This window comes from Bufo gargarizans, chromosome 2, assembly GCF_014858855.1.
Source record: "Bufo gargarizans isolate SCDJY-AF-19 chromosome 2, ASM1485885v1, whole genome shotgun sequence".
Lineage (NCBI taxonomy): Eukaryota > Metazoa > Chordata > Amphibia > Anura > Bufonidae > Bufo > Bufo gargarizans.
In genome coordinates this window covers 643,606,591-643,632,945 of record NC_058081.1, presented here as the reverse complement: position 1 = coordinate 643,632,945, position 26,355 = coordinate 643,606,591, and the positions used below count along the sequence as shown (strand labels likewise).

Below are 26,355 nucleotides of genomic sequence, written 5' to 3'. Positions count from 1 at the left end.
TCAGAATTTCATTTGCTTTAAAAATACATTTTTTATACTTGATTTGACTTCTTTGTTTCTTAGACTGTATATGAAAGGGTTTAAGAGTGGAGCAATAACCGTGTACATTAAAGAAACTAGACTGTTTTGGCCAATTCTATAGCTTGATCTTGGTCTAAAATACATAAAAATTGTTGAACCATAAAATAATGTGACAACTATTAAGTGAGAAGAACAAGTTGCAAAAGACTTCTTTTTGCCAGAGGCAGAACGGAGTTTTAAAATTTTTGAAATTATTTCTATATAGGAAATCATTGTTATTATGAATGAACCAATTACAACAGAGCCGCCAACCATGAATATCACAAGTTCATTGACCCAAATGTCCTGGCATGAGAGTTCTAGCACCGGTGGAACATCACAAAAGAAATGGTCTATCTCTTTGGATCCACAGAACGGCAATGAAAATGTGAACACTGTGTGTATTAGAGAATTAACTGCACTGATGACATATGAGCCAACTATATGTCGGATACAGACTATTTCTCTCATAATCAGAGTATACAACAGAGGGTGACATATGGCGTTATACCGGTCATAAGCCATGGCTGCCAGCATATAGCACTCTGTTCCACCAAACAGCAAGAAACAATACATTTGTATAGCACATCCAGAGAATGAGATGACTTTACTACAGTCTGACAGTAAACCAGACAACATCTTAGGGACAGTGCATGAAACATACAGAATTTCCAAGAGAGAAAAATTAGCAAGAAAAAAATACATTGGAGTATGGAGGCTTGTACTAAGCTTATATGTAATGATTATTGATAGGTTCCCAGAAAGTGTGATAATATATGTACATAAAAAGATCGTAAAGAGCGAGATTTGATGTTGAGTTGTTCCAGAAAATCCCAAAAGAATAAATTCTGTTGTTACAATTGTGCAATTGAAACTCATTTCACATGATTTCTAGAAAAAAAGGCATACATAAATACTATATACGGTAGATTAATAACTAATAATGTCTAATAGCAAAACAAATCAATATATTATGAAATTGTAATGTATGAATCTTATATATCGGTATTTAGAATAGCTGAGTTCAATACCAAGCATATGGCGAACCTTTGTGCCTGTAAAAACATTGGAAGGACTGATGAAACATTGATGACCTGTCCTAAGGATAAAGATTTATGGTAGTCGGTGGTAGATTAGCATTGCTGTATACATAGAATGTAGAATCCACTGCTCTTAAAATATGCTCGATCAGTGAATACAACTTTAATTCTTGTTTCCAGAAAATGTCAAGAGAGAAAATCGACAATATACAAAACCAATGTTTTGGTCTATGCTAGACCTTGATCATGGCCTAGAAGTAAGACCTGGACATGTGCAGCGGAAGTAAAACCATGAAGATGAGATGCCTGTTGGAGCGAGTTGGCACATGGCACTCCTATAGTATAGAGGTTTTCATAGCAGTCAGAATCCTAGTGGAAAAACACTGTGGATCTACTCATGCCGGGGCAGATAGGAGAATATATATATACTTAACACTCCAGGGCAATACTGTGAGCAGTGTTATGTATGAGAAAATGCTAAGTGTACTATATTTTAGCTGCAAGAGAAACTTAAAGGAAATGTGTCACAATATTATTTTTCTGCCAGTTGAAACCAGATATTAAAATATATCCTTTTTTTCTAATCCCTTCATTTTCTGATTGCATATTTTTTAAATTCTATTTTCTGAACAGGATTAAGGGTGATAACCATCTTTCCTGAGCTGTTCTTAGCATCTAAAAATCATTAAGAAAATTGCTTTACGGTAGCCACATAGACCATAGACACAGGAGGGGACCCTATTGACTTCTATGGGAGAATTTTCAAGGCATGCTCTATGACAGTGATGGTGAACCTTTTAGAGATCGAGTGCCCAAACTGCAACCAAATACCCACTTATTTATCGCAAAGTGCCAACACAGCAATTTAACCTGAATACCAATATAGTATATCTTCCATGTACTTTATCATTTAGCTATAATAGCTTAATAGCCTACATTCAGTGAGCCGCTTGTGCTGTTCATAGTGCATCCTTTGCTGATGAATGGCAGGAAAAGTCTAAGGCATATTGGTACGCCATAGACTTTTTCCAAGGCGCGGGTGCCCACAGAGAGGGCTCTGAGTGCCGCCTCTGGCACCCGTGCCATAGGTTCGCCATCACTGCTCTATGACATTTGCAGAGGTCATTGTGCAAGGAAAGAATAGATAAACTTTGACAAACACGTATTGTAAATGGTGGATCCTGACTTATCTGTCATTCTAATCCTACATGTAATTATATCACCTCTGTATGTAGATAAGCAGATAACTGCAGAAAGTGATGTGTACAGACCAATAAGTGGCTCCTATTATTATTCTTAGTGGCCAGTGAGAAAATTGCTGAATTTTATGGTTTTTGTTTAAATATAGATATTGACATGGAAAATTTTAAATAACTTCCAAAAATTATTTAAAAAATATGTTAAACATAAAAACAATAGGTCATTTTCTGACTATACATTTCCTTTAAGGAAGGTGCTGTGTGTTAAGTTTTCGGAGAGAAAGGGGCTCATATATTGTTCTTGAATGTAGTCGTTCTATCGCAGGGGTCAGCAACCTCCCGCACTTCAGCTGTTCAGAAACTATAACTCCCAGAATGCTTCATTCGCTTCTGTGGGAGTTAGAAGTACAGTCGAGCATGTTTTCATCCTGGGAGTTGTAGTTTCACAGCAGCTGGAGTGCTGAAGGTTGCGGATCTGGAGTGCTGAAGGTTGCTGATCTCTGCTCTATTGTATACATCTATTCCTGGATAGGCCATCAATTTTTATTCCCAAAAAACCTTTCATATCTTACATTAAAAACTATTATTTTAAGTCCTACCACTAAGAGCCCATAAAAGTTTACACATTTTTTTTATAGCTAAATCTTCTACACCATATGGCTAAAGAGCAATCACAATTAAGCACTGTTAATAACCCTTTCACGCCCGATGACATACATATACGTCATCGGGTGGTCTTTAAACATGGCACCCGCTCACGCACGCAGAGGGCACCACAGCCGCCCGTTTCTGCTATTTTAAATAGCAGAGACCCACGGCACATGTATGCGATCAGCCATAAGGCTGATCGCATACATTTTCCTCTTCAGAGTCCGGAAGCGGAAGTTGCGCACTTCCGCTCTGGTAACAGTGTTCCCCGACTGAGATCGGGGAACCTGTTTATATCTATAAAATAGCCCGAAGCCTCAAGCAGGCTTCGAAGCTTATTTCAGGATAATACCAATACAGGCCACTAGATGGCAGCATTGCATTGGTATAGTGCAAATGAAGTGTTCAACGATGTCTATATAGACATCAATGAACACAATGGGCAATCTAATGATTGCCAGTTATTGTCACCCAAGGTGACTTAAAAAGAAAAAAAAATTTAGCCAATAAAAAAATAAACATCATTGGCATCGCCGTGTGTGACAATACCTTATACTATTAAAATATAACAATATTAAGGGCCTACGGCAAATGGCGTAATGGGAAAAAAAAATAAAAACAGCCAATTTGCCATTTTTTGTCACTTAAACTACCCAATATTTTTTTTTATAAAAAGTGATCAAAAATTCGCACACACTTCAAATTGGTATCACTAAAAGAACAGATCGTCCCGCAAAAGAATGAGCCCTCACACAGCCCCGTACAAATAACTACCAAAAAGTTATAGGGGTCAGAATACTGTTATAAAATGTATTTTTTTCCTCAAAGGTTAATTTTTTTTTTCAGTATTAAAACGCAAGAAAAATTATACAAGGATGGTATCGTTGGAACTGTACTGACCTGGAGAATGAAAATAACAGGTCAATTCTACCACATAGTGTACAGTGTAATAATAAAAAATAACTTTATCAGAATGGTGTTTTTCCAAATTCTACCCATTTTGATTTTTTTTTCCGTTTACCATTACATGTACAAAGTGCAACTTGTCCCTTCTAAAAATAAACCCTCATAAGGCTATGTGAACGGAAAAAAAAAAGTTGGGAAGGCGGGAGTGAAAAACAAAAATGCTAAATGAAAAATGGCTCGGGGCCTGAAAGGGTTAATACTGTCAGTAATATATTATTTGCTCAGGATGCAGTTAGTTAAATTAAAACTTACATGAGGCTGAAAGTAAAAACATGAGACTGGAAGAGGAGCCATGTTCTGTCCTGTGGAGGTTTTTCGGTTTAGTGTATGTTCAAACCCTTTGAGAAGATTGTTTCAAGCATTACAGTGAATGAGTTAATCCATGGTTATATAAAAGGTATTGAATCATTTGGGATTCATCTCAGGAGTATTGCAATTTATTTTCTAATGATTGAAGAATAATTTGTGTGTAACAAATAAATGTTTCCTAAGTGTTTTGTAAGTTTTTCCAATAATAAAAATCAAAGAAGGAAAACATGACTTTTTTAAGGAAAATCAAAAGCTGTCTATGACAACAAGCTTACTGTATATATGATATATAATGTGCAACATTATCCTTAACCCTTGCAGGACACCACCTATTTACTTTGTATTTCTGTTTGCTTTTGTTTTTTTCTGCCAGCCATCCAAGAGCCACAACGTTTATTCTTTTCTGTTCACATAGCTGTATGAGTCTTGTTTTTTGCAGGAGAAGTTGTAATTTTTTTATGTCACCATTTAATCTACCATATCTAGTATTGGACAAAGGAAACAATTCTTTATAGTGTAAAGTTGGACTTAAAAGGCAATTCTGCCATTATTTTGGAGATTTTTTTAAATGAAGTTCACTAGTGTTTATCGAGCCCCAAAGTGCTTGAGTGCTCAGGTGCTCAAGTAGAACACTTAGGTATGCTTGGGTGCTCTACAGAGCACCCGAGCACAATGGAAGTGAATGGTAGAACCCAAGCATTAAACCAGTCACCCCATGCTCTGCTGCTAAGCTGACCCTCTAAAAAATTAGTGGTGAGGGTCTGCTGCTAGGCTGACCATCTAAAACATTAGGGGTGAGGGTCTGCTGCTGAGCTGACCCTCAAACATTAGGGGCGAGGGCCTGCTGCTGAGCTGACCATCTAAAACATTAGGGGGAGGGCCTGCTGCTGCTGATCTGACCATCAAAAAAATTAGGGGTGAGGGTCTGCTGCTGAGCTGACCATCTAAAAAACTAGGGGTGAGGGTCTGCTGCTGAGTTGACCATCTAAAAAATTAGGGGTGAGAGTCTTCTTCTTCTGATCTGACCATTTAAAACATTAGGGGTGAGGGTCTGCTGCTGAGCTGACCCTCTAAAACATTAGGAGCGAGGGCAGCCTAATAAGCATGTGGATATGATGGAGGAGAAGGACAAGAAAAGGAAGATTGAACTATATACCCTTTTTTATGGTGGAAGGGGTGCATGGGAATACAGTGTATTTAATACACCATTAAAGCCACATTTAAAGTGCCTTTATGTTCAGTTGCTTTCCCCTGGTGGAGTAGAGAAGTCAGGGGCAAACCAGGCCTTCTTGTCATGCTGGACAGGATACAAGTTACAATAGACAAACAGAAAACCACAAAACAAGTGTCTAGACCAGAAGCTGGGGATAAAGGTCACCTCCTGACTAATCCCTACCAGCTCTCCCTAGACTTCTGTGCCCACGTTCAGACCCTAAAGGTGGGAATAAACGTGCCCCCGTGCCTAAGGCTGAAGATTCCCTAAAATCCCTAAGATGGTGAAAGGGGGAAAGAGACAGCCTGCTTCCTCAGGACCCGGAGGGGGCAGGCGTCTCTCTAACAGCCTAGACAGAAAACAAAAAGAAAACAAAACCAACTTATCTTGTTACTGGGCAGAAACACCAAATCCTTCCTTCATCTGAGCAAGATAGAAGCTATAACCCGCATAGGACACTGGGATAGGAGGTAATTTCAACTCATACAAACGACCCCACCCAGTGCACCTGAAGGGAGACGGATACAGCTCAACTCCAAACCCAAAACAAAAAACTACACATGTGCTGCTAACCTGGCAGACCTCTGCACATAACCTGAGCAGAGCATGACACTTTTTCATTCTAATAAGAGTCAACCTGTCAGCATTTTCAGTTGACAGGCGGGTCCTCTTATTAGTTATTATGTCCCCAGCAGTACTAAATACCCGCTCTGACAAAACGCTGGCAGCAGGGCAGGCCAGCACCTCCAAGGCGTAAAGCGCCAGTGCGTACCACATGTCCAGCTTGGGCACCCAATAGTTGTGAGGCACAGAGGGATCACTGAGGACGCTGACACGGACTGCTACGTACTCCTTCACTATCTTCCAAAACTTTTCCCTCCTTGTGACACTAGGCCGCGCATCAGGGGGAAGGTGCTGGCGGGGTGTCATGAAACTGTCCAAGGCCATGGAGAGTGTTGCCCTGCCTCTGTTGGAACTGTTGTGTGTTCCCCTCATCTCCCCTCCTCGGTTGCCTAAGGAACTACCTACTCTGCCATCAGCATTGTCAGCTGGAACAACCAGTAATCGTGTTTGCCAAAATGCGTATGAAGCAAGGGTCACGGGAAAGGCAGCATAACATATGTCATCCATATGTGCCAGAGTCCTAACAGACAAGACTTTGCTGTCCTTGTCAGGAGGATGACTCTCAATCTCCTCATCCGCTTCCTCCTCTTCAGCCTTCCACGCTGAACAGATGGAATAAACCTGCTATGGGTACTACACTCTGTAGCAGAGGCAACAGTCTCCAGGTCCTCCTCCTAATCATCATACAATTCGCGCTGAGAAGACAAACTGAGGGTGGTCTGGCTATCACCCTGTGTACTGTCTTTCCCAATTTCCACCACTTCCACATGCAAAGCGTCGGCCTTCAATGTGAGCAGCAAGCGTTTCAGTAGACACAGAAGTGGGATGGTTACGCTGATAATAGCGTTATCGCCGCTCACCATCTGTGTTGATTCCTCAAAGTTTCATAAAACCTCAGAGGTCAGACATCCATGCCTACTCGTCGCTTGTGAAGAGCGAAAGCTGACTGGTAAGGAGATGACCATGTTGCAGCTGGTATTCCACTACTGCCCTCTACTGCTCACAAAGCCTGGCCAATATGTGGAATGTGGAGTTCGAGCAAGTGCTCACGTCGCACAACAGTCGGTGAGCTGGCAATTGCAAGCACTGCTGCAGCAATGTCAGACCAGCGACAGCTGTAGATGACTTTTGTAAATGGGCACACATGCCCATTTGCCTCAGTAGCTCAGGCAAATTGGGGTAGGTTTTGAGAAACCGCTGAGCCACAAGGTTGAACACGTGGGCTAGGCATGGTATGTTTGTGATCTTGCCGAGCTCCAAAGCTGCTACCAAGTTACAGCCATCATCAGACACAACCATGACTGGTTGTAGGTTTAGTGGAGAGAGCCATAGCTCAGTCTGGTTCCTTATACCCTGCCATAGCTCTGCGGAGGTGTGCTGTTTGTCACCTAAGCAAATTATTTTCAGCTCTGCCTGTTGCCGCTTCCCCACTGCAGTGCTGCACTGCTTCCAGCTACTGACTGATGGCTGACTGGTGCTGCAAGATGATAATTCAGAGGTGGAAGTGGAGGAGGAGATGGAGAAGGAGAAGGGGGGGGGGGTTGCAGACACTAATGTAGGTGGTGGCGAAAATCCTCATGGAAGTAGGGCCCGCAATCCTTGGTGACGGTAGCACTTGTGCACTTGTGCCATCCCAGGGTACAACTCGCTCCTGGCCTCCACAATGTCCACCCAGTGTGCCGTAAGGGAAATGTAGCGTCCCTGGTCAAAAGTACTTGTCAATGTGTCAGTCGTTAAGTGGACCTTCCCAATAACTGCGTTGGTCAGGGCAGGGGTGATGTTCTGGGACAAATTCTGGTGTAAGGCGGGGATGGCACACTGAGAAAAATAGTGGCGGCTTGGGACTGAGTAACGAGGGACCGCCGCCATCAGGCTGCAGAAAGCCTCAGTGTCCACAAGCCTAAATGGCAACATTTCCAGGGCCAGCAATTTGGAAATGTGTGCATTTAGTGCTATGGCCTGTGATGACACAGCCCTATAAATAGCGTCAGCCATCTTAGATTCTGCCATTTCCCAGTGTACTTAGTGCAGGGAGAGTCGTCTGCAGGCGCTAGGGACAGTGTTAAAAAAAAACGGAATTGTGCTAAATAAAACTATTTAAAAGTGAAGGGAAAGATTATTCTAGGTGTAGGGAAAAGATAAGGAGGTATCATTCCGCAACATTTATTTTGAACAGGGTTCAGTAGGGGAGGTTACAGCCTGGGTAATAGGAACAATCCGATTGCAACTTGCTGCACTGACTGAGGATCCAAATTACCATTATACAGCTCTGTAATTCCACCAAACCGTTCTTGTTATTGGGATGTTACAGCCATTAACTCCTTAAGGACCGGGCTCATTTTCACTTTAAGGACCAGGCCATTTATTGCAAATCTGACCAGTGTCACTTTGTGTGGTGATAACTTTAAAACGCTTTGACTTATCCAAGCCATTCGGAGACATACTGTACTTCATGACAATTGTAAAATGGAGTTAAAAAAAATAATTTTTATTTATAAAAAAATTAAAAAAATTACCAAAATGTTTCATTTTCTCTACTTCTATAATACATAGTAATACCTACAAAAATAGTTATTACTTTACATTCCACATATGTCTACTTCATGTTTGGATCATTTTGGGAAAGACATTTCATTTTTGGGGGACGTTACAAGGCTTAGAAGTTCAGGTCTGAAGTCACTTTGTGAGGCTTACATAATAGAAACCACCCAAAAATGACCCCATTCTAGAAATTACACCCCTCAAGGTATTCAAAACAGATTTTACAAGCGTTGTTAAACCTTTAGGTGTTCCACAAGAGTTATTGGAAAATGGAAATGAAATTTAAGAATTAAAATTTTCTGGCTAATTTTCAATTTTAATCCATTTTTTCCAGTAACAAAGCAAGGGATAACAGCCAAACAAAACTCAATATTTATTGCGCTGATTCTGTAGTTTGCAGAAACACCCCATATGTGTCCATAAACTACTGTATGGGCACACGGTAGGGCGTAGAGGGAAAGGTGCGCCATGTGGTTTTTATAAGGCAGATTTTGCTGGACTGGTTTATTTACACCATGTCCCATTTGAAGCCCCCATGATGCACCCCTAGAGTAGAAACTCCATAAAAGTGACCCCATTTTGGAAACTACGGGATAAGGTGGCAGTTTTGTTGGGACTATTTTAAGGGTACATATGATTTTTGGTTGCTCTAAATTAAATTTTTTGTGAGGCAAGGTTACCAAAAATAGAAATTCAGAAATTTCATCTCCATATGCCATAAACTGTTGAGCAACACCTAAAGGGTTAATAAAGTTTGTAAAATCAGTTTTGAATACCTTGAGGGGTGTAGTTTCTTATTTGGGGTCACTTTTATGGAGTTTCGACTCTAGGGGTGCATCAGGGGTTCTTCAAATGGGACATAATGCAAAAAAAAAAAGGCCATCAAAATCTGCCTTCCAGAAACCATACGGCGTTCCTTTCTTCTGCCCCCCTGCCGTTTGGTCATACAGCAGTTTACGACCACATATGGGATGTTTCTGTAAACTGCAAAATTAGGGTAATAAATATTAAGTTTTGTTTGGATGTTAACCCTTGCTTTGTCACTGGAAAAAAGGATTAAAATGGATAATTTGCCCAAAAATTGCTGTTTTGGCACAGTTTTTATTATTTTTTTTGGACCGTGTTCATCTGAGGGGTTAGGTCATGGGGTAATTTTATAGAGAAGATTCTTACGGACGCGGCAATACATAATATGTCTACTAAAATAACATTTTAGTATCTCCATGGTCTAAGAGTCAGTCTTTTTGTTTATGTTTTTAGCCAATTATCTTATGTAGGGGCAAATTTTTTGCAGGATGAGAAGACATGTATTGGCACTATTTTGGGGGGCATATGAATGACTTTTTGATCGCTTGCTATTACACTTTTTGTGATGTAAGGTGAAAAAAAACTACTTTTTTTTTGCACCAATTTTATTTTATTTTTTTGATTGTGTTCATCTGAAGGGTTAGCTCATGGGGTATTTTTCTAGAGCAGATTCTAACAGACGCGGCAATACCTAATATGTCTACTTTTTTATTTATTTTAGTTTTACAAAATAATATTTTTGAAAATTTTTTGGGGGGTTTTAGTGTCTCAAGTCTGAGAACCATAGTTTTTATTTCGATTGTCAGTGGCTAAATGGAATAAAATTAGGCAAGGGGAATATATATTTAGTGATCCATGGAAGTGTGGTACACCCTGAAGCAACCGTCAATGCAGAGGCCCGGATGATCTGGGCACGTGTCACACTGAGTGGTGGTGTCCTTCCGTATCCCCCCACACTCTGCACTTTTTTTGGGACCATCCCTTCTTTCCAGTATGGGGGACCACATCTGGAAAGTGTTGGACGATCTGGGCGCCTTCAGTTCCCGAGGTACTCCGGCCTGCTCTTTCCCAGTCAGAAAAGATCAGGGCCTTGAAGACTTCCTCATAGAACTGGAAGAATTTCCCTGTGTTGCCAGTGCTCTGGGACAGCACAAAAGAGTTGTACAAGGCAACCTGTACCAAGTAGACCGCAACTTTTTTATACCATGCCCGGGTTTTGCGCATGGCGTTATATGGCTTGAGGACTTGATCAGAGAGATTAACTCCTCCCATATACCGATTGTAGTCGACGATACAATCGGGCTTGAGGACCGTTGCCGCGGTACCTCGCACAGGGACAGGGGCGATGCCATTACCATGAATTGTGGACAGTTCAAGGACATCCCTCTTGTCCTTATATCTGACCAGCAACAGGTTTCCACTGGTAAGGGCACGGGTCTCACGCTTGGGGATAAGTACCTGGAGGGGGTGGGAAGGGAGGCCGCATTGATTTTTCCGCACGGTCCCACAAGCAGACGTGGATCTGGCGACGAGAGACTGGAACAAGAGGATACTAGTATAAAAGTTATCCACGTACAGTGGGTAACCTTTATCTAGCAGTGGGTGCATAAGGTCCCACACAAGTTTCCCGCTAACACCTAGAGTGGGGGGGACATTCTGGGGGTTGAATACAGGAATCTCGCCCCTCATACACACGAAACTTGTAAGTGTACCCTGAGGTACTCTTACAAAGTTTGTACAGCTTCACGCCATACCTTGCCTGCTTAGAGGGAACATACTGAGAGACTCCTCAACCGTGACCTCCCTTCCAGGTACATAGGCCTCCAAAAATTTGGTCCCGAAGTGATCGATGACCGGCCTGATCTTGTACAGGCGGTCATAGGCAGGATCACCTTGGGGGCATTTCCGAATGGCCTCAAATTTGGTACGTGTCATGGCCGTACTGTAAAGTGGGGTCTGGTAGAGGACGTCCCCACTCCAGTAGTGCCTAACACTGTTTTTTTTTACTAGGGCCATGTGCAGCACGAGGCCCCAAAACGTCCTCATCTCGGCTGCACTGACTGGAGTCCAGCCACCGGCCCTAGCCAAAAAGGAGCCCGGGTGTTGAGCAATGAACTGTTGGGTGTACAGGTTTGTTTGCTCCACCATCAGATTCACAAAAGTGGTCACTGAAAAAAAGACTAAAATAGTCATATTCAGTGAAGCCCACTGTGGGAATCTGGATTCCTGCTTGGCCAACAAATATCCACGTCCGCTTGTGGGACCGTGCAGAAAAATCAACGCGGCCTCACTACCCACCCCCTCCAGGTACCTATCCCCAAGGGTGATACCCGTGCCCTTACCAGTGGAAACCTGTTGCTGTTCAGATATAAGGACAAGAGGGATGTCCTTGTACTGTCCACAATTCATGGTAACGGCATCACCCCTGTCCCTGTGCGAGGTACCTCAAGCCCGATTGTATCGTCGACTACAATCGGTATATGGGAGGAGTTGTTCTCTTATCAAGTCCTCAAGCCATATCATGCCATGCACAAAACCCGGGCATAGTACAAAAAAGTATGAGGGATTCAGCCCACACAACCCCTAGCAGGTGCAGATTGCTATGGCGAAATACAGATACAAACGCAAAAACACAAAATGCAATCGCACTCTGCAACCAGCACTCTGCCCTGCCTTTATGCTGGATGTTAAATAAGGCATTGGTGTACATTTTGGCCAAAGCGTAATAAGCCACTCACCACGTCAAGGTCGCCTTTATGAGTGGTCCCAAACACTAGTTCCTACCTTTTATGGGCCATGACAGCCACACAAAGTCCAGGGAGCGCAGGTACAGCATGAAAAAATAATTGAAATTCTTAAATTTCATCTCCACTTGGCAATAAATCTTGTGGAACACCTAAAGGGTTAACAAAGTTTGTAAAATCAGTTTGAATACCTTGAGGGGTTTAGTTTCTAGAATGGGCTAATTTTTGGTTGGTTTCTAGTATGTACGCCTCATAAAGTGACTTCAGACCTGAACTTGTCCTTAAAAAGTGGGTTTTTGAAAATTTCTGAAAAATTTCAAGATTTGCTTTTAAACTTCTTAGCTTGTAACATCCCCAAAAAATAAAATGTTATTCCCAAAATCATCCAAACATGATGTAGACATATGGGGAATGTAAAGTAATAACTATTTTTGGAGGTATTACTATGTATTATAGAAATAGACAAATTGAAACTTGGAAATGTGCAAATTGTTCAACATTTTTGGTAAATTTGGTATTTTTTTTATAAATAAAAATGATTTTTTAAACTCTATTTTACCATTGTCATGAAGTACAATATGTGACGAAAAATGGCTTGAATAAGTCAAAGCATTTTAAAGTTATCACCCCATAAAGTGACACTGGTAAAATTTGCAGAAAATGGCCTGGTCCTTAAGGTTAAAATGAGCCCGGTCCATAAGAGGTAAAGGGAAACAACACCACACATGAGACGCTGCCTCCTGTCCTTCTTTTATCTTTGCAAGAATGTCCCATAGGGTAGAATGTCCCATGTGTGTAGAATTTCACATAGGGTATATGAAATTTTCCTTATTTTATATTGTAAATGGTGGGGACTGTCTTGTAAATCCCATTGAGCAGTTCTTGACTATTCTGACTCAGATTGTTGTAATAGCGATTAATCCCTAGTGAGTAGAGTTGAGCGAACACCTGGATGTTCGGGTTCGAGAAGTTCGGCCGAACATCCCGGAAATGTTCGGGTTCGGGATCCGAACCCGATCCGAACTTCGTCCCGAACCCGAACCCCATTGAAGTCAATGGGGACCCGAACTTTTCGGCACTAAAAAGGCTGTAAAACAGCCCAGGAAAGAGCTAGAGGGCTGCAAAAGGCAGCAACATGTAGGTAAATCCCCTGCAAACAAATGTGGATAGGGAAATGAATTAAAATTAAAATTAAATAAATAAAAATTAACCAAAATCAATTGGAGAGAGGTTCCATAGCAGAGAATCTGGCTTCCCGTCACCCACCACTGGAACAGTCCATTCTCAGATATTTAGGCCCCGGCACCCAGGCAGAGGAGAGAGGTCCCGTAACAGAGAATCTGTCTTCATGTCAGCAGAGAATTAGTCTGCATGTCATAGCAGAGAATGAGGCTTCACGTCAGCCACCACTGCAACAGTCCATTGGCATATATTTAGGCCCAGCACCCAGGCAGAGGAGGGAGGTCCCGTAACAGAGAATCTGTCTTCATGTCAGCAGAGAATTAGTCTGCATGTCATAGCAGAGAATGAGGCTTCACGTCAGCCACCACTGCAACAGTCCATTGGCATATATTTAGGCCCAGCACACACACAGGCAGAGGAGAGAGGTCCCGTAACAGAGAATCTGGCTTCATGTCAGCAGAGAATCAGTCTGCATGTCATAGCAGAGAATGAGGCTTCACGTCAGCCACCACTGCAACAGTCCATTGGCATATATTTAGGCCCAGCACACACACAGGCAGAGGAGAGAGGTCCCGTAACAGAGAATCTGGCTTCATGTCAGCAGAGAATCAGTCTGCATGTCATAGCAGAGAATGAGGCTTCACGTCAGCCACCACTGCAACAGTCCATTGGCATATATTTAGGCCCAGCACCCAGGCAGAGGAGGGAGGTCCCGTAACAGAGAATCTGTCTTCATGTCAGCAGAGAATTAGTCTGCATGTCATAGCAGAGAATGAGGCTTCACGTCAGCCACCACTGCAACAGTCCATTGGCATATATTTAGGCCCAGCACACACACAGGCAGAGGAGAGAGGTCCCGTAACAGAGAATCTGGCTTCATGTCAGCAGAGAATCAGTCTGCATGTCATAGCAGAGAATGAGGCTTCACGTCACCCACCACTGCAACAGTCCATTGGCATATATTTAGGCCTAGCACACAGGCAGAGCAGAGAGGTCCCGTAACAGACAATCTGGCTTCATGTCAGCAGAGAATCAGTCTGCATGTCATAGCAGAGAATGAGGCTTCACGTCACCCACCACTGCAACAGTCCATTGGCATATATTTAGGCCTAGCACACAGGCAGAGCAGAGAGGTCCCGTAACAGACAATCTGGCTTCATGACAGCAGAGAATTAGTCTGCATGTCATAGCAGAGAATGAGGCTTCACGTCAGCCACCACTGCAACAGTCCATTGGCATATATTTAGGCCCAGCACCCAGGCAGAGGAGAGAGGTCCCGTAACAGACAATCTGGCTTCATGTCAGCAGAGAATTAGTCTGCATGTCATAGCAGAGAATCAGGCTTCACGTCAGCCACCACTGCAACAGTCCATTGTCATAAATTTAGGCCCAGCACCCAGGCAGAGGAGAGAGGTCCCGTAACAGACAATCTGGCTTCATGTCAGCAGAGAATTAGTCTGCATGTCATAGCAGAGAATGAGGCTTCACGTCAGCCACCACTGCAACAGTCCATTGGCATATATTTAGGCCTAGCACACAGGCAGAGCAGAGAGGTCCCGTAACAGACAATCTGGCTTCATGACAGCAGAGAATCAGTCTGCATGTCATAGCAGAGAATGAGGCTTCACGTCACCCACCACTGCAACAGTCCATTGGCATATATTTAGGCCTAGCACACAGGCAGAGCAGAGAGGTCCCGTAACAGACAATCTGGCTTCATGTCAGCAGAGAATCAGTCTGCATGTCATAGCAGAGAATGAGGCTTCACGTCACCCACCACTGCAACAGTCCATTGGCATATATTTAGGCCTAGCACACAGGCAGAGCAGAGAGGTCCCGTAACAGACAATCTGGCTTCATGACAGCAGAGAATCAGTCTGCATGTCATAGCAGAGAATGAGGCTTCACGTCACCCACCACTGCAACAGTCCATTGGCATATATTTAGGCCTAGCACACAGGCAGAGCAGAGAGGTCCCGTAACAGACAATCTGGCTTCATGTCAGCAGAGAATCAGTCTGCATGTCATAGCAGAGAATGAGGCTTCACGTCACCCACCACTGCAACAGTCCATTGGCATATATTTAGGCCTAGCACACAGGCAGAGCAGAGAGGTCCCGTAACAGACGATCTGGCTTCATGTCAGCAGAGAATCAGTCTGCATGTCATAGCAGAGAATCAGGCTTCACGTCAGCCACCACTGCAACAGTCCATGGTCATAAATTTAGGCCCAGCACCCAGGCAGAGGAGAGAGGTCCCGTAACAGACAATCTGGCTTCATGTCAGCAGAGAATTAGTCTGCATGTCATAGCAGAGAATCAGGCTTCATGTCAGCCACCACTGCAACAGTCCATTGGCATATATTTAGGCCTAGCACACAGGCAGAGGAGAGGTTCATTCAACTTTGGGTAGCATCGCAATATAATGGTAAAATGAAAATAAAAATAGGATTGAATGAGGAAGTGCCCTGGAGTCCAATAATATATGGTTATGGGGAGGTAGTTAATGTCTAATCTGGACAAGGGACGGACAGGTCCTGTGGGATCCATGCCTGGTTCATTTTTATGAACGTCAGCTTGTCCACATTGGCTGTAGACAGGCGGCTGCGTTTGTCTGTAATGACGCCCCCTGCCGTGCTGAATACACGTTCAGACAAAACGCTGGCTGCCGGGCAGGCCAGCACCTCCAAGGCATAAAAGGCTAGCTCTGGCCACGTGGACAATTTAGAGACCCAGAAGTTGAATGGGGCCGAACCATCAGTCAGTACGTGGAGGGGTGTGCACACGTACTGTTCCACCATGTTAGTGAAATGTTGCCTCCTGCTAACACGTTGCGTATCAGGTGGTGGTGCAGTTAGCTGTGGCGTGTTGACAAAAGTTTTCCACATCTCTGCCATGCTAACCCTGCCCTCAGAGGAGCTGGCCGTGACACAGCTGCCTTGGCGACCTCTTGCTCCTCCTCTGCCTTGGCCTTGGGCTTCCACTTGTTCCCCTGTGACATTTGGGAATGCTCTCAGTAGCGCGTCTACCAACGTGCGCTTGTACTCGCGCATCTTCCTATCACGCTCCAGTGCAGGAAGTAAGGTGGGCACATTGTCTTTGTAGCGTGGATCCAGCAGGGTGGCAACCCAGTAGTCCGCACAGGTTAAAATGTGGGCAACTCTGCTGTCGTTGCGCAGGCACTGCAGCATGTAGTCGCTCATGTGTGCCAGGCTGCCCAGGGGTAAGGACAAGCTGTCCTCTGTGGGAGGCGTATCGTCATCGTCCTGCCTTTCCCCCCAGCCACGCACCAGTGATGGACCCGAGCTGCGTTGGGTGCCACCCCGCTGTGACCATGCTTCATCCTCATCCTCCTCCACCTCCTCCTCATCCTCGTCCTCCTCGTCCTCCAGTAGTGGGCCCTGGCTGGCCACATTTGTACCTGGCCTCTGCTGTTGCAAAAAACCTCCCTCTGAGTCACTTCGAAGAGACTGGCCTGAAAGTGCTAAAAATGACCCCTCTTCCTCATCCTCCTCCTCCTCCTCCTGGGCCACCTCCTGTTCCATCATCGCCCTAAGTGTTTTCTCAAGGAGACATAGAAGTGGTATTGTAACGCTGATAACGGTGTCATCGCCACTGGCCATGTTGGTGGAGTACTCGAAACAGCGCAACAGGGCACACAGGTCTCGCATGGAGGCCCAGTCATTGGTGGTGAAGTGGTGCTGTTCTGTAGTGCGACTGACCCGTGCGTGCTGCAGCTGAAACTCCACTATGGCCTGCTGCTGCTCGCACAGTCTGTCCAGCATGTGCAAGGTGGAGTTCCACCTGGTGGGCACGTCGCATATGAGGCGGTGAGCGGGAAGGCCGAAGTTACGCTGTAGCGCAGACAGGCGAGCAGCGGCAGGATGTGAACGCCGGAAGCGCGAACAGACGGCCCGCACTTTATGCAGCAGCTCTGACATGTCGGGGTAGTTGTGAATGAACTTCTGCACCACCAAATTCAGCACATGCGCCAAGCAAGGGATGTGCGTCAAATTGGCTAGTCCCAGAGCTGCAACGAGATTTCGCCCATTATCACACACCACCAGGCCGGGCTTGAGGCTCACCGGCAGCAACCACTCGTCGGTCTGTTGTTCAATACCCCGCCACAACTCCTGTGCGGTGTGGGGCCTGTCCCCCAAACATATGAGTTTCAGAATGGCCTGCTGACGTTTACCCCGGGCTGTGCTGAAGTTGGTGGTGAAGGTGTGTGGCTGACTGGATGAGCAGGTGGAAGAAGAGGAGGAGGAAGCCGAGAAGGAGGAGGTGGCAACAGGAGGCAAAGAATGTTGCCCTGCGATCCTTGGCGGCGGCAGGACGTGCGCCAAACAGCTCTCCGCCTGGGGCCCAGCTGCCACTACATTTACCCAGTGTGCAGTTAGGGAGATATAGCGTCCCTGGCCGTGCTTACTGGTCCACGTATCTGTGGTTAGGTGGACCTTGCTACAGATGGCGTTGCGCAGTGCACACTTGATTTTATCGGATACTTGGTTGTGCAGGGAAGGCACGGCTCTCTTGGAGAAGTAGTGCCGGCTGGGAACAACATACTGTGGGACAGCAAGCGACATGAGCTGTTTGAAGCTGTCTGTGTCCACCAGCCTAAATGACAGCATTTCATAGGCCAGTAGTTTAGAAATGCTGGCATTCAGGGCCAGGGATCGAGGGTGGCTAGGTGGGAATTTACGCTTTCTATCAAATGTTTGTGAGATGGAGAGCTGAACGCTGGCGTGTGACATGGTTGAGACGCTTGGTGACGGAGGTGGTGGTGGTGGTGTTGGTGGTACATCCCCTGTTTGCTGGGCGGCAGGTGCCAACGTTCCTCCAGAGGCGGAGGAAGAGGCCGAGGCGGCAGCAGCAGAATAGGCCGAGGCGGCAGCAGCAGAAGAGGTAGCAGGGGGAGCCTGAGTGACTTCCTTGGTTTTAAGGTGTTTACTCCACTGCAGTTCATGCTTTGCATGCAGGTGCCTGGTCATGCAGGTTGTGCTCAGGTTCAGAACGTTAATGCCTCGCTTCAGGCTCTGATGGCACAGCGTGCAAACCACTCGGGTCTTGTCGTCAGCACATTGTTTGAAGAAGTGCCATGCCAGGGAACTCCTTGAAGCTGCCTTTGGGGTGCTCGGTCCCAGATGGCGGCGGTCAGTAGCAGGCGGAGTCTCTTGGCGGCGGGTGTTCTGCTTTTGCCCACTGCTCCCTCTTTTGCTACGCTGTTGGCTCGGTCTCACCACTGCCTCTTCCTCCGAACTGTGAAAGTCAGTGGCACGACCTTCATTCCATGTGGGGTCTAGGACCTCATCGTCCCCTGCATCGTCTTCCACCCAGTCTTGATCCCTGACCTCCTGTTCAGTCTGCACACTGCAGAAAGACGCAGCAGTTGGCACCTGTGTTTCGTCATCATCAGAGACATGCTGAGGTGGTATTCCCATGTCCTCATCATCAGGAAACATAAGTGGTTGTGCGTCAGTGCATTCTATGTCTTTCACCGCTGGGGAAGGGCTAGGTGGATGCCCTTGGGAAACCCTGCCAGCGGAGTCTTCAAACAGCATAAGAGACTGCTGCATAACTTGAGGCTGAGACAGTTTCCCTGGTATGCATGGGGGTGATGTGACAGACTGATGGGGTTGGTTTTCAGGCGCCATCTGTGCGCTTTCTGCAGAAGACTGGGTGGGAGATAATGTGAACGTGCTGGATCCACTGTCGGCCACCCAATTGACTAATGCCTGTACCTGCTCAGGCCTTACCATCCTTAGAACGGCATTGGGCCCCACCATATATCGCTGTAAATTCTGGCGGCTACTGGGACCTGAGGTAGTTGGTACACTAGGACGTGTGGATGTGGCAGAACGGCCACGTCCTCTCCCAGCACCAGAGGGTCCACTAACACCACCACGACCATGTCCACGTCCGCGTCCCTTACTAGATGTTTTTCTCATTGTTATGGTTCACCACAACAACAAATATATTATTTGGCCCAATGTATTGTATTCAAATTCAGCGGGATATAAATTTGAGGCCTAGTATTTAGGCGCTGGGTGACAGGTATGGATTTAGTGACAGAATTAGACTTGAAATACACAGTAGCGGGTGTGTGTGAAGTTATTCTGAATGACCCAATGTGCACCTTCAATATTATATACCCTTTTAGGGATAGATTTCAAATAGCTCTGATATAGCAGAAACCACTAAATTATGAAATTGCTAAATTGGGAATTGTACTTCAACCCAGAACAAAAAATGTGCTTTGACGGACACTAAATATCTTGCCCAGCAACAACAGTACAGTGGTGGGTAACGAGAGATTTAGAGGGATTTAAATTTGAGGCCTAGTATTTAGGCGCTGGGTCACCGGTATGGATTTAGTGACAGAATTAGACTTGGAAATGCACAGAAGCGTGTGTGTGAAGTTATTCTGAATGACCCTATGTGCACCTTCAATATTATATACCCTTTTAGGGATAGATTTCAAATAGCTCTGATATAGCAGAAACCACTAAATTATGAAATTGCTAAATTGGGAATTGTACTTCAACCCAGAACAAAAAATGTGCTTTGACGGACACTAAATATCTTGCCCAGCAACAACAGTACAGCGGTGGGTAACGAGAGATTTAGAGGGATTTAAATTTGAGGCCTAGTATTTAGGCGCTGGGTCACCGGTATGGATTTAGTGACAGAATTAGACTTGGAAATGCACAGAAGCGTGTGTGTGAAGTTATTCTGAATGACCCTATGTGCACCTTCAATATTATATACCCTTTTAGGGATAGATTTCAAATAGCTCTGATATAGCAGAAACCACTAAATTATGAAATTGCTAAATTGGGAATTGTACTTCAACCCAGAACAAAAAATGTGCTTTGACGGACACTAAATATCTTGCCCAGCAACAACAGTACAGCGGTGGGTAACGAGAGATTTAGAGGGAATTAAATTTGAGGCCTAGTATTTAGGCGCTGGGTCACCGGTATGGATTTAGTGACAGAATTAGACTTGGAAATACACAGTAGCGGGTGTGTGTGAAGTTATTCTGAATGACCCTATGTGCACCTTCAATATTATATACCCTTTTAGGGATAGATTTCAAATAGCTCTGATATAGCAGAAACCACTAAATTATGAAATTGCTAAATTGGGAATTGTACTTCAACCCAGAACAAAAAATGTGCTTTGACGGACACTAAATATCTTGCCCAGCAACAACAGTACAGCGGTGGGTAACGAGAGATTTAGAGGGAATTAAATTTGAGGCCTAGTATTTAGGCGCTGGGTCACCGGTATGGATTTAGTGACAGAATTAGACTTGGAAATGCACAGAAGCGTGTGTGTGAAGTTATTCTGAATGACCCTATGTGCACCTTCAATATTATATACCCTTTTTGGGATAGATTTCAAATAGCTCTGATATAGCAGGAACCACTAAATTATGAAATTGCTAAATTGGGAATTGTACTTCAACCCAGAACAAAAAATGTGCTTTGACGGGCACTAAATAACTTTCCCAGCTACAACAGGACAACGGTAACGAGAGATTTAGAGGGATTTAAATTTGAGGCCTAGTATTTAGGCGCTGGGTGACAGGTATGGGTTTAGTGACAGAATTAGACTTGGAAATACACAGTAGCGGGTGTGTGTGAAGTTATTCTGAATGACCCTATGTGCACCTTCAATATTATATACCCTTTTAGGGATAGATTTCAAATAGCTCTGATATAGCAGAAACCACTAAATTATGAAATTGCTAAATTGGGAATTGTACTTCAACCCAGAACAAAAAATGTGCTTTGACGGACACTAAATATCTTGCCCAGCAACAACAGTACAGCGGTGGGTAACGAGAGATTTAGAGGGAATTAAATTTGAGGCCTAGTATTTAGGCGCTGGGTCACCGGTATGGATTTAGTGACAGAATTAGACTTGGAAATGCACAGAAGCGGTGTGTGTGAAGTTATTCTGAATGACCCTATGTGCACCTTCAATATTATATACCCTTTTAGGGATAGATTTCAAATAGCTCTGATATAGCAGGAACCACTAAATTATGAAATTGCTAAATTGGGAATTGTACTTCAACCCAGAACAAAAAATGTGCTTTGACGGGCACTAAATAACTTTCCCAGCTACAACAGGACAACGGTAACGAGAGATTTAGAGGGATTTAAATTTGAGGCCTAGTATTTAGGCGCTGGGTGACAGGTATGGGTTTAGTGACAGAATTAGACTTGGAAATACACAGTAGCGGGTGTGTGTGAAGTTATTCTGAATGACCCTATGTGCACCTTCAATATTATATACCCTTTTTGGGATAGATTTCAAATAGCTCTGATATAGCAGAAACCACTAAATTATGAAATTGCTAAATTGGGAATTGTACTTCAACCCAGAACAAAAAATGTGCTTTGACGGACACTAAATATCTTGCCCAGCAACAACAGTACAGCGGTGGGTAACGAGAGATTTAGAGGGATTTAAATTTGAGGCCTAGTATTTAGGCGCTGGGTGACAGGTATGGGTTTAGTGACAGAATTAGACTTGGAAATACACAGTAGCGGGTGTGTGTGAAGTTATTCTGAATGACCCAATGTGCACCTTCAATATTATATACCCTTTTTGGGATAGATTTCAAATAGCTCTGATATAGCAGGAACCACTAAATTATGAAATTGCTAAATTGGGAATTGTATTTCAACCCAGAACAAGAAATGTGCTTGAACGGACACTAAATAACTCGCCCAGCTACAGCACTAGGGACAGATTTAGCTGGATATAAATTTGAGGCCTAGTATTTAGGCGCTGGGTGACCGGTATGGATTTAGTGACAGAATTAGACTGGGATATGGCCAAAAAATGAACAGACTATTGCTGGTTAAATGCACTTGGTGTGACAGCTTCACCCTGATGTAGGCTTTAGCCAAAAAACAACCACACCATTGAGGGTTAAATGCACTTGGTGACAGGCGCAGCTTGCCCCTGATTTTGTATATGGCCAAAAAATGAACAGACTATTGCTGGTTAAATGCACTTGGTGTGACAGCTTCACCCTGATGTAGGCTTTAGCCAAAAAACAACCACACCATTGAGGGTTAAATGCACTTGGTGACAGGCGCAGCTTGCCCCTGATTTTGTATATGGCCAAAAAATGAACAGACTATTGCTGGTTAAATGCACTTGGTGTGACAGCTTCACCCTGATGTAGGCTTTAGCCAAAAAACAACCACACCATTGAGGGTTAAATGCACTTGGTGACAGGCGCAGCTTGCCCCTGATTTTGTATATGGCCAAAAAATGAACAGACTATTGCTGGTTAAATGCACTTGGTGTGACAGCTTCACCCTGATGTAGGCTTTAGCCAAAAAACAACCACACCATTGAGGGTTAAATGCACTTGGTCGCAGCTTGTGCTGGCGCACCACAAGACACAAAATGGCCGCCGATCACCCCAGAAAAATGAGACTGACAAACGGTCTGTGCAGCCTAAAAACAGTGAGCAATTGAGGATCAGCAGCTCAATGATCCACAGCTGCAGATCGATCAGTTAATCAAGTCCTTTGGAGGAGTTAATCTGCCTAATCTCGCCCTACTGTCGCAGCCGCAACCTCTCCCTACGCTAATCAGAGCAGAGTGACGGGCGGCGCTATGTGACTCCAGCTTAAATAGAGGCTGGGTCACATGGTGCTCTGGCCAATCACAGCCATGCCAATAGTAGGCATGGCTGTGATGGCCTCTTGGGGCAAGTAGTATGACGCTTGTTGATTGGCTGCTTTGCAGCCTTTCAAAAAGCGCCAAGAAAGCGTCACAAAAGCGCGAAGAAAGCGACGAACACCGAACCCGAACCCGGACTTTTACGAAAATGTCCGGGTTCGGGTCCGTGTCACGGACACCCCAAAATTCGGTACGAACCCGAACTATACAGTTCGAGTTCGCTCATCCCTACTAGTGAGACCTCTATGCCTGGCCTGTATGAGCAGATATAATCACTGCGAACAATCCTTATCCGATAGCTTGAACTCACCAACACCAAGTTTATCTGTGTAAGTTGATTTATTCTGAAAGCCAGATAAAGTACAGCAGAACAGATGGATTGTGGTGTTTTGCGGTCAAAAGATGATGCTTTTGCAAGCTTGCATGAGAATACATGTGTACCTTTGAATCCCTGGAGCAGAATAAATATACAGGAAGTGATGTACACAGAAGAAGGGTGGAGCAAAGAAATGAATGACAGATGAACAAAAAAAACTAAGAACAATACAAAAAACGACCACTAGATGGGAGCATATGACCAAATATAGAATATAGAATATATGAATGGTTCAACAAATTAAACTATATAAATTAAACTGCGTAGCAGCGCACTCCCCGTGTCACTATATAAACGATAACGGTAGTTATATAATTGCAAATAAACAACAGTGCAATTTGCTTGATGTCCGAGGACCCGAAAAACATATAGAGAACAGGCATATAATTCAATAACTAAAATGTAAGACTTCAAATGTAGCAAGTAAAGTTTAAACACTTCTTGCTTGAAGTTTCAGGCAGGATTCAGCAACATATGCAATAAGTTCATTCTCCAAAGGGCAAGAGCAGGTTCCCTGATAGGCCTGATGAAAGTCTTTACAGTCCCTCGTCTTGCAACTTTCACTACCACCTTGCGTATCTTACCATCATCACTAGGAACGCTCTTAACAACAAGTCCCATAGGTCAATCGATTCTTTCGGCTTGCTGGTCCTTGAGCAGAACGAGATCTCCAACTTTTATGTTAGGATACTGTCGTTGCCATTTCCTGTGTCCTTGCAGAGTGAAAAGATACTCTTCCAACTCTTCCAACAATTCCAGAAGCGGTTGGCAAGGTTATGTACTCGCTTCCAAGGCAGTCTTTAATATTGATTGGACCCTGGGCAAAAATTAACTTAGGCCCCCTGGATCCCGCCTTCCCACAGCTTAGCAGGCAATCACGCCCTCCACCACAACACACACACAAAAAATCCACAACACACAGTGAATGACTGTAAATACTTCCAGTTCTGAAGACTCCAGCGGCTCAGGATCAGTGCTCTGGGCAGCTAGGCTCAGCTGGGCTCAGGCTGGAAGTGGGCACCGCTCTGCTGGAAGGAGACCAGGGCTCGGCTCACCCTAACGTTACAGTGCACCCCAGCACCCCACAGTATGCAGTATAGCACCCTATAGTATACAGCAACCCACAGTATGCAGTATAGCACCCTATAGTATACAGCACCACACAGTATGCAGTATAGCACCCCACACTATACAGTACAGCAGTATAGCCCCCCACAGTATACAGCCCCCCACAGTATACAGGCCCCTACTATACAGTAGTTTACGGTATATTAGCATAACAGCCCCTGTCACCCTTTTCTGATGTAATCTTCATAAAAAAAGCTTCACAGTTAAGGCAAACTTCTACAGCAACACTCCTGGTATGACCTTGATGACCTCATAGCCATGTGACCAGTAATATTGCTAGGTTACTGGTCACATGGTGATGATGTCATCTAAGGTCCTAGAGAATCACAGCTCTCACAGTACGCTGCCTGGAGTGTCGGCAGGCATGGCATGGTAGCACCCCCTGTGTAGCTAACAGCCTGACACCCGGGCAGTGGCTAGCAGGGCTCAAGAGGTAGCTGCCTTGGGCCCCCCAAGAGCAACTGGGCCTGGGGCAGCTGCCCCTTTTGCCCCTTGTTAAAGATGGCCCTCCTCGCTTCCATTGATCAAAGCACAGATTTCCGTCTTTAAAGTTTCCAGGTGGAACAGGAACAGACCCAAGCTTCTGGGTAAGCAGGGTAGCAGGGGTAAGGATAGTTGGGTTCTCTGGATCCTTGTCAGGTTCTAGAAGACCGAAGACGTCAGCCGTGGTCTCTTCTGTGTGATCCAGCAGGAATTCAGAACCTGTTAACCAGGAAAAACTGGCAAATACACTTGCAGACACTGGCCTAGTAGCATGATCTGCAGGGTTAATTTCAGATGGGACATAATGCCATTGTTCAGGTTTAGATGATTTCCTGATTCTTTCTATGCGGTTGCTGATGTAGACATAGAAACGTTTAGTCTGTTCTGTAGCCCAGAACAACCTTACTGTCTGTGTAGAATTTGGTGTCATCTATCTGAATGTCTAGCTTGCATAATATGAAATCTGTGATTTCTACAGCTAGCACAGTCCCATAGAGTTCAAGCCTAGGAATTCTGTGCTTAGGCTTAGGTGCTAACTTGACTTTCCCAAACAGAAACCCTATGTAGGTTTGATTAGAAGATTCTCTCACCTTGAGGTAGGCAACAGCCACAATTGCCTCAGTAGATGCATCTGAAGATGTGAAGCTCTTTTCTCCGGCTCATAGCAAGGGAAGCTGAGTTACGTGGTATATGGATTCCATCTAAGGCGTGTAGAGATTGCTACTAGGACTCCCACTTTGAAAGCTTGTCAGATGGCAGTGGGACATCCCAATCTTTAATAGACTCTGAGAGCTGTCTAAGTAAGGCTTTACCTTGTATGGTGATGGGAGCCACAAATCCCATTGGATCGTATAGGCTGTTTACCATTGACAGAAGACCACGCTTGGTAAATGGCTTGTCTGTAGAACTGACTTAAAGGCTGAAAGTGTCCTTCAATAAGTCCCACCGTAGGCCCAGACTTCTCTGAATAGGTGGCATGTCCATTCCCAGATTTAAGTCCTTAAACCCTGTGGCATGATCGCCAAGTTGAAAGGCTTTCATAACAGCAACACTATTTGAGGCAATTTTGTGTAGTCTGAGGTTGGCCTCAGAAAGCATACCTTGTGTCTTTTGGAGCAGGTCTATGGCTTCTTCGTCTGTAGGTAAAGACTTAAGTCCATCGTCAACATAAAAGTCTCTCTCAATGAAGTGTCGAGCATCCGTGCCATAAACCTTTACTCCATCAATGGCAGTCCTTTGTAAACCGTATGTTGCAACAGCGGATGAGGGACTATTTCCGAAAACATGTACTTTCATGCAGTATTCAATAATCTCATTGTCCAT

The 26,355-nt window shown here is 44.6% G+C and overlaps 1 protein-coding gene across 1 annotated transcript; it reads right to left on the bottom strand.

The window, feature by feature from the left end:
• LOC122926239 (olfactory receptor 5G3-like) lies at nt 1-26,355 on the bottom strand. Its single transcript, XM_044277613.1, has 4 exons — nt 26,133-26,355; nt 25,125-25,251; nt 24,006-24,072; nt 1-951 (listed from the first exon to the last, which is right to left on the bottom strand). The coding sequence occupies exons 1-4, from the start codon at nt 26,353-26,355 to the stop codon at nt 1-3; spliced, it is 1,368 nt and encodes a 455-aa protein (XP_044133548.1).

Coding starts and splice junctions, on each gene's coding strand:
- LOC122926239 (XM_044277613.1), bottom strand. CDS start 26,355: ATGGACAATGAGATTATTGAATACTGCATGAAAGTACATGTTTTCGGA. Junction 24,073..25,124: donor CTGCTTACCCAGAAGCTTGG/GTCTGTTCCTGT, acceptor GTTCTGCTCAAG/GACCAGCAAGCCGAAAGAAT. Junction 952..24,005: donor GAGCGTTCCTAGTGATGATG/GTAAGATACGCA, acceptor CTTTTTTTCTAG/AAATCATGTGAAATGAGTTT.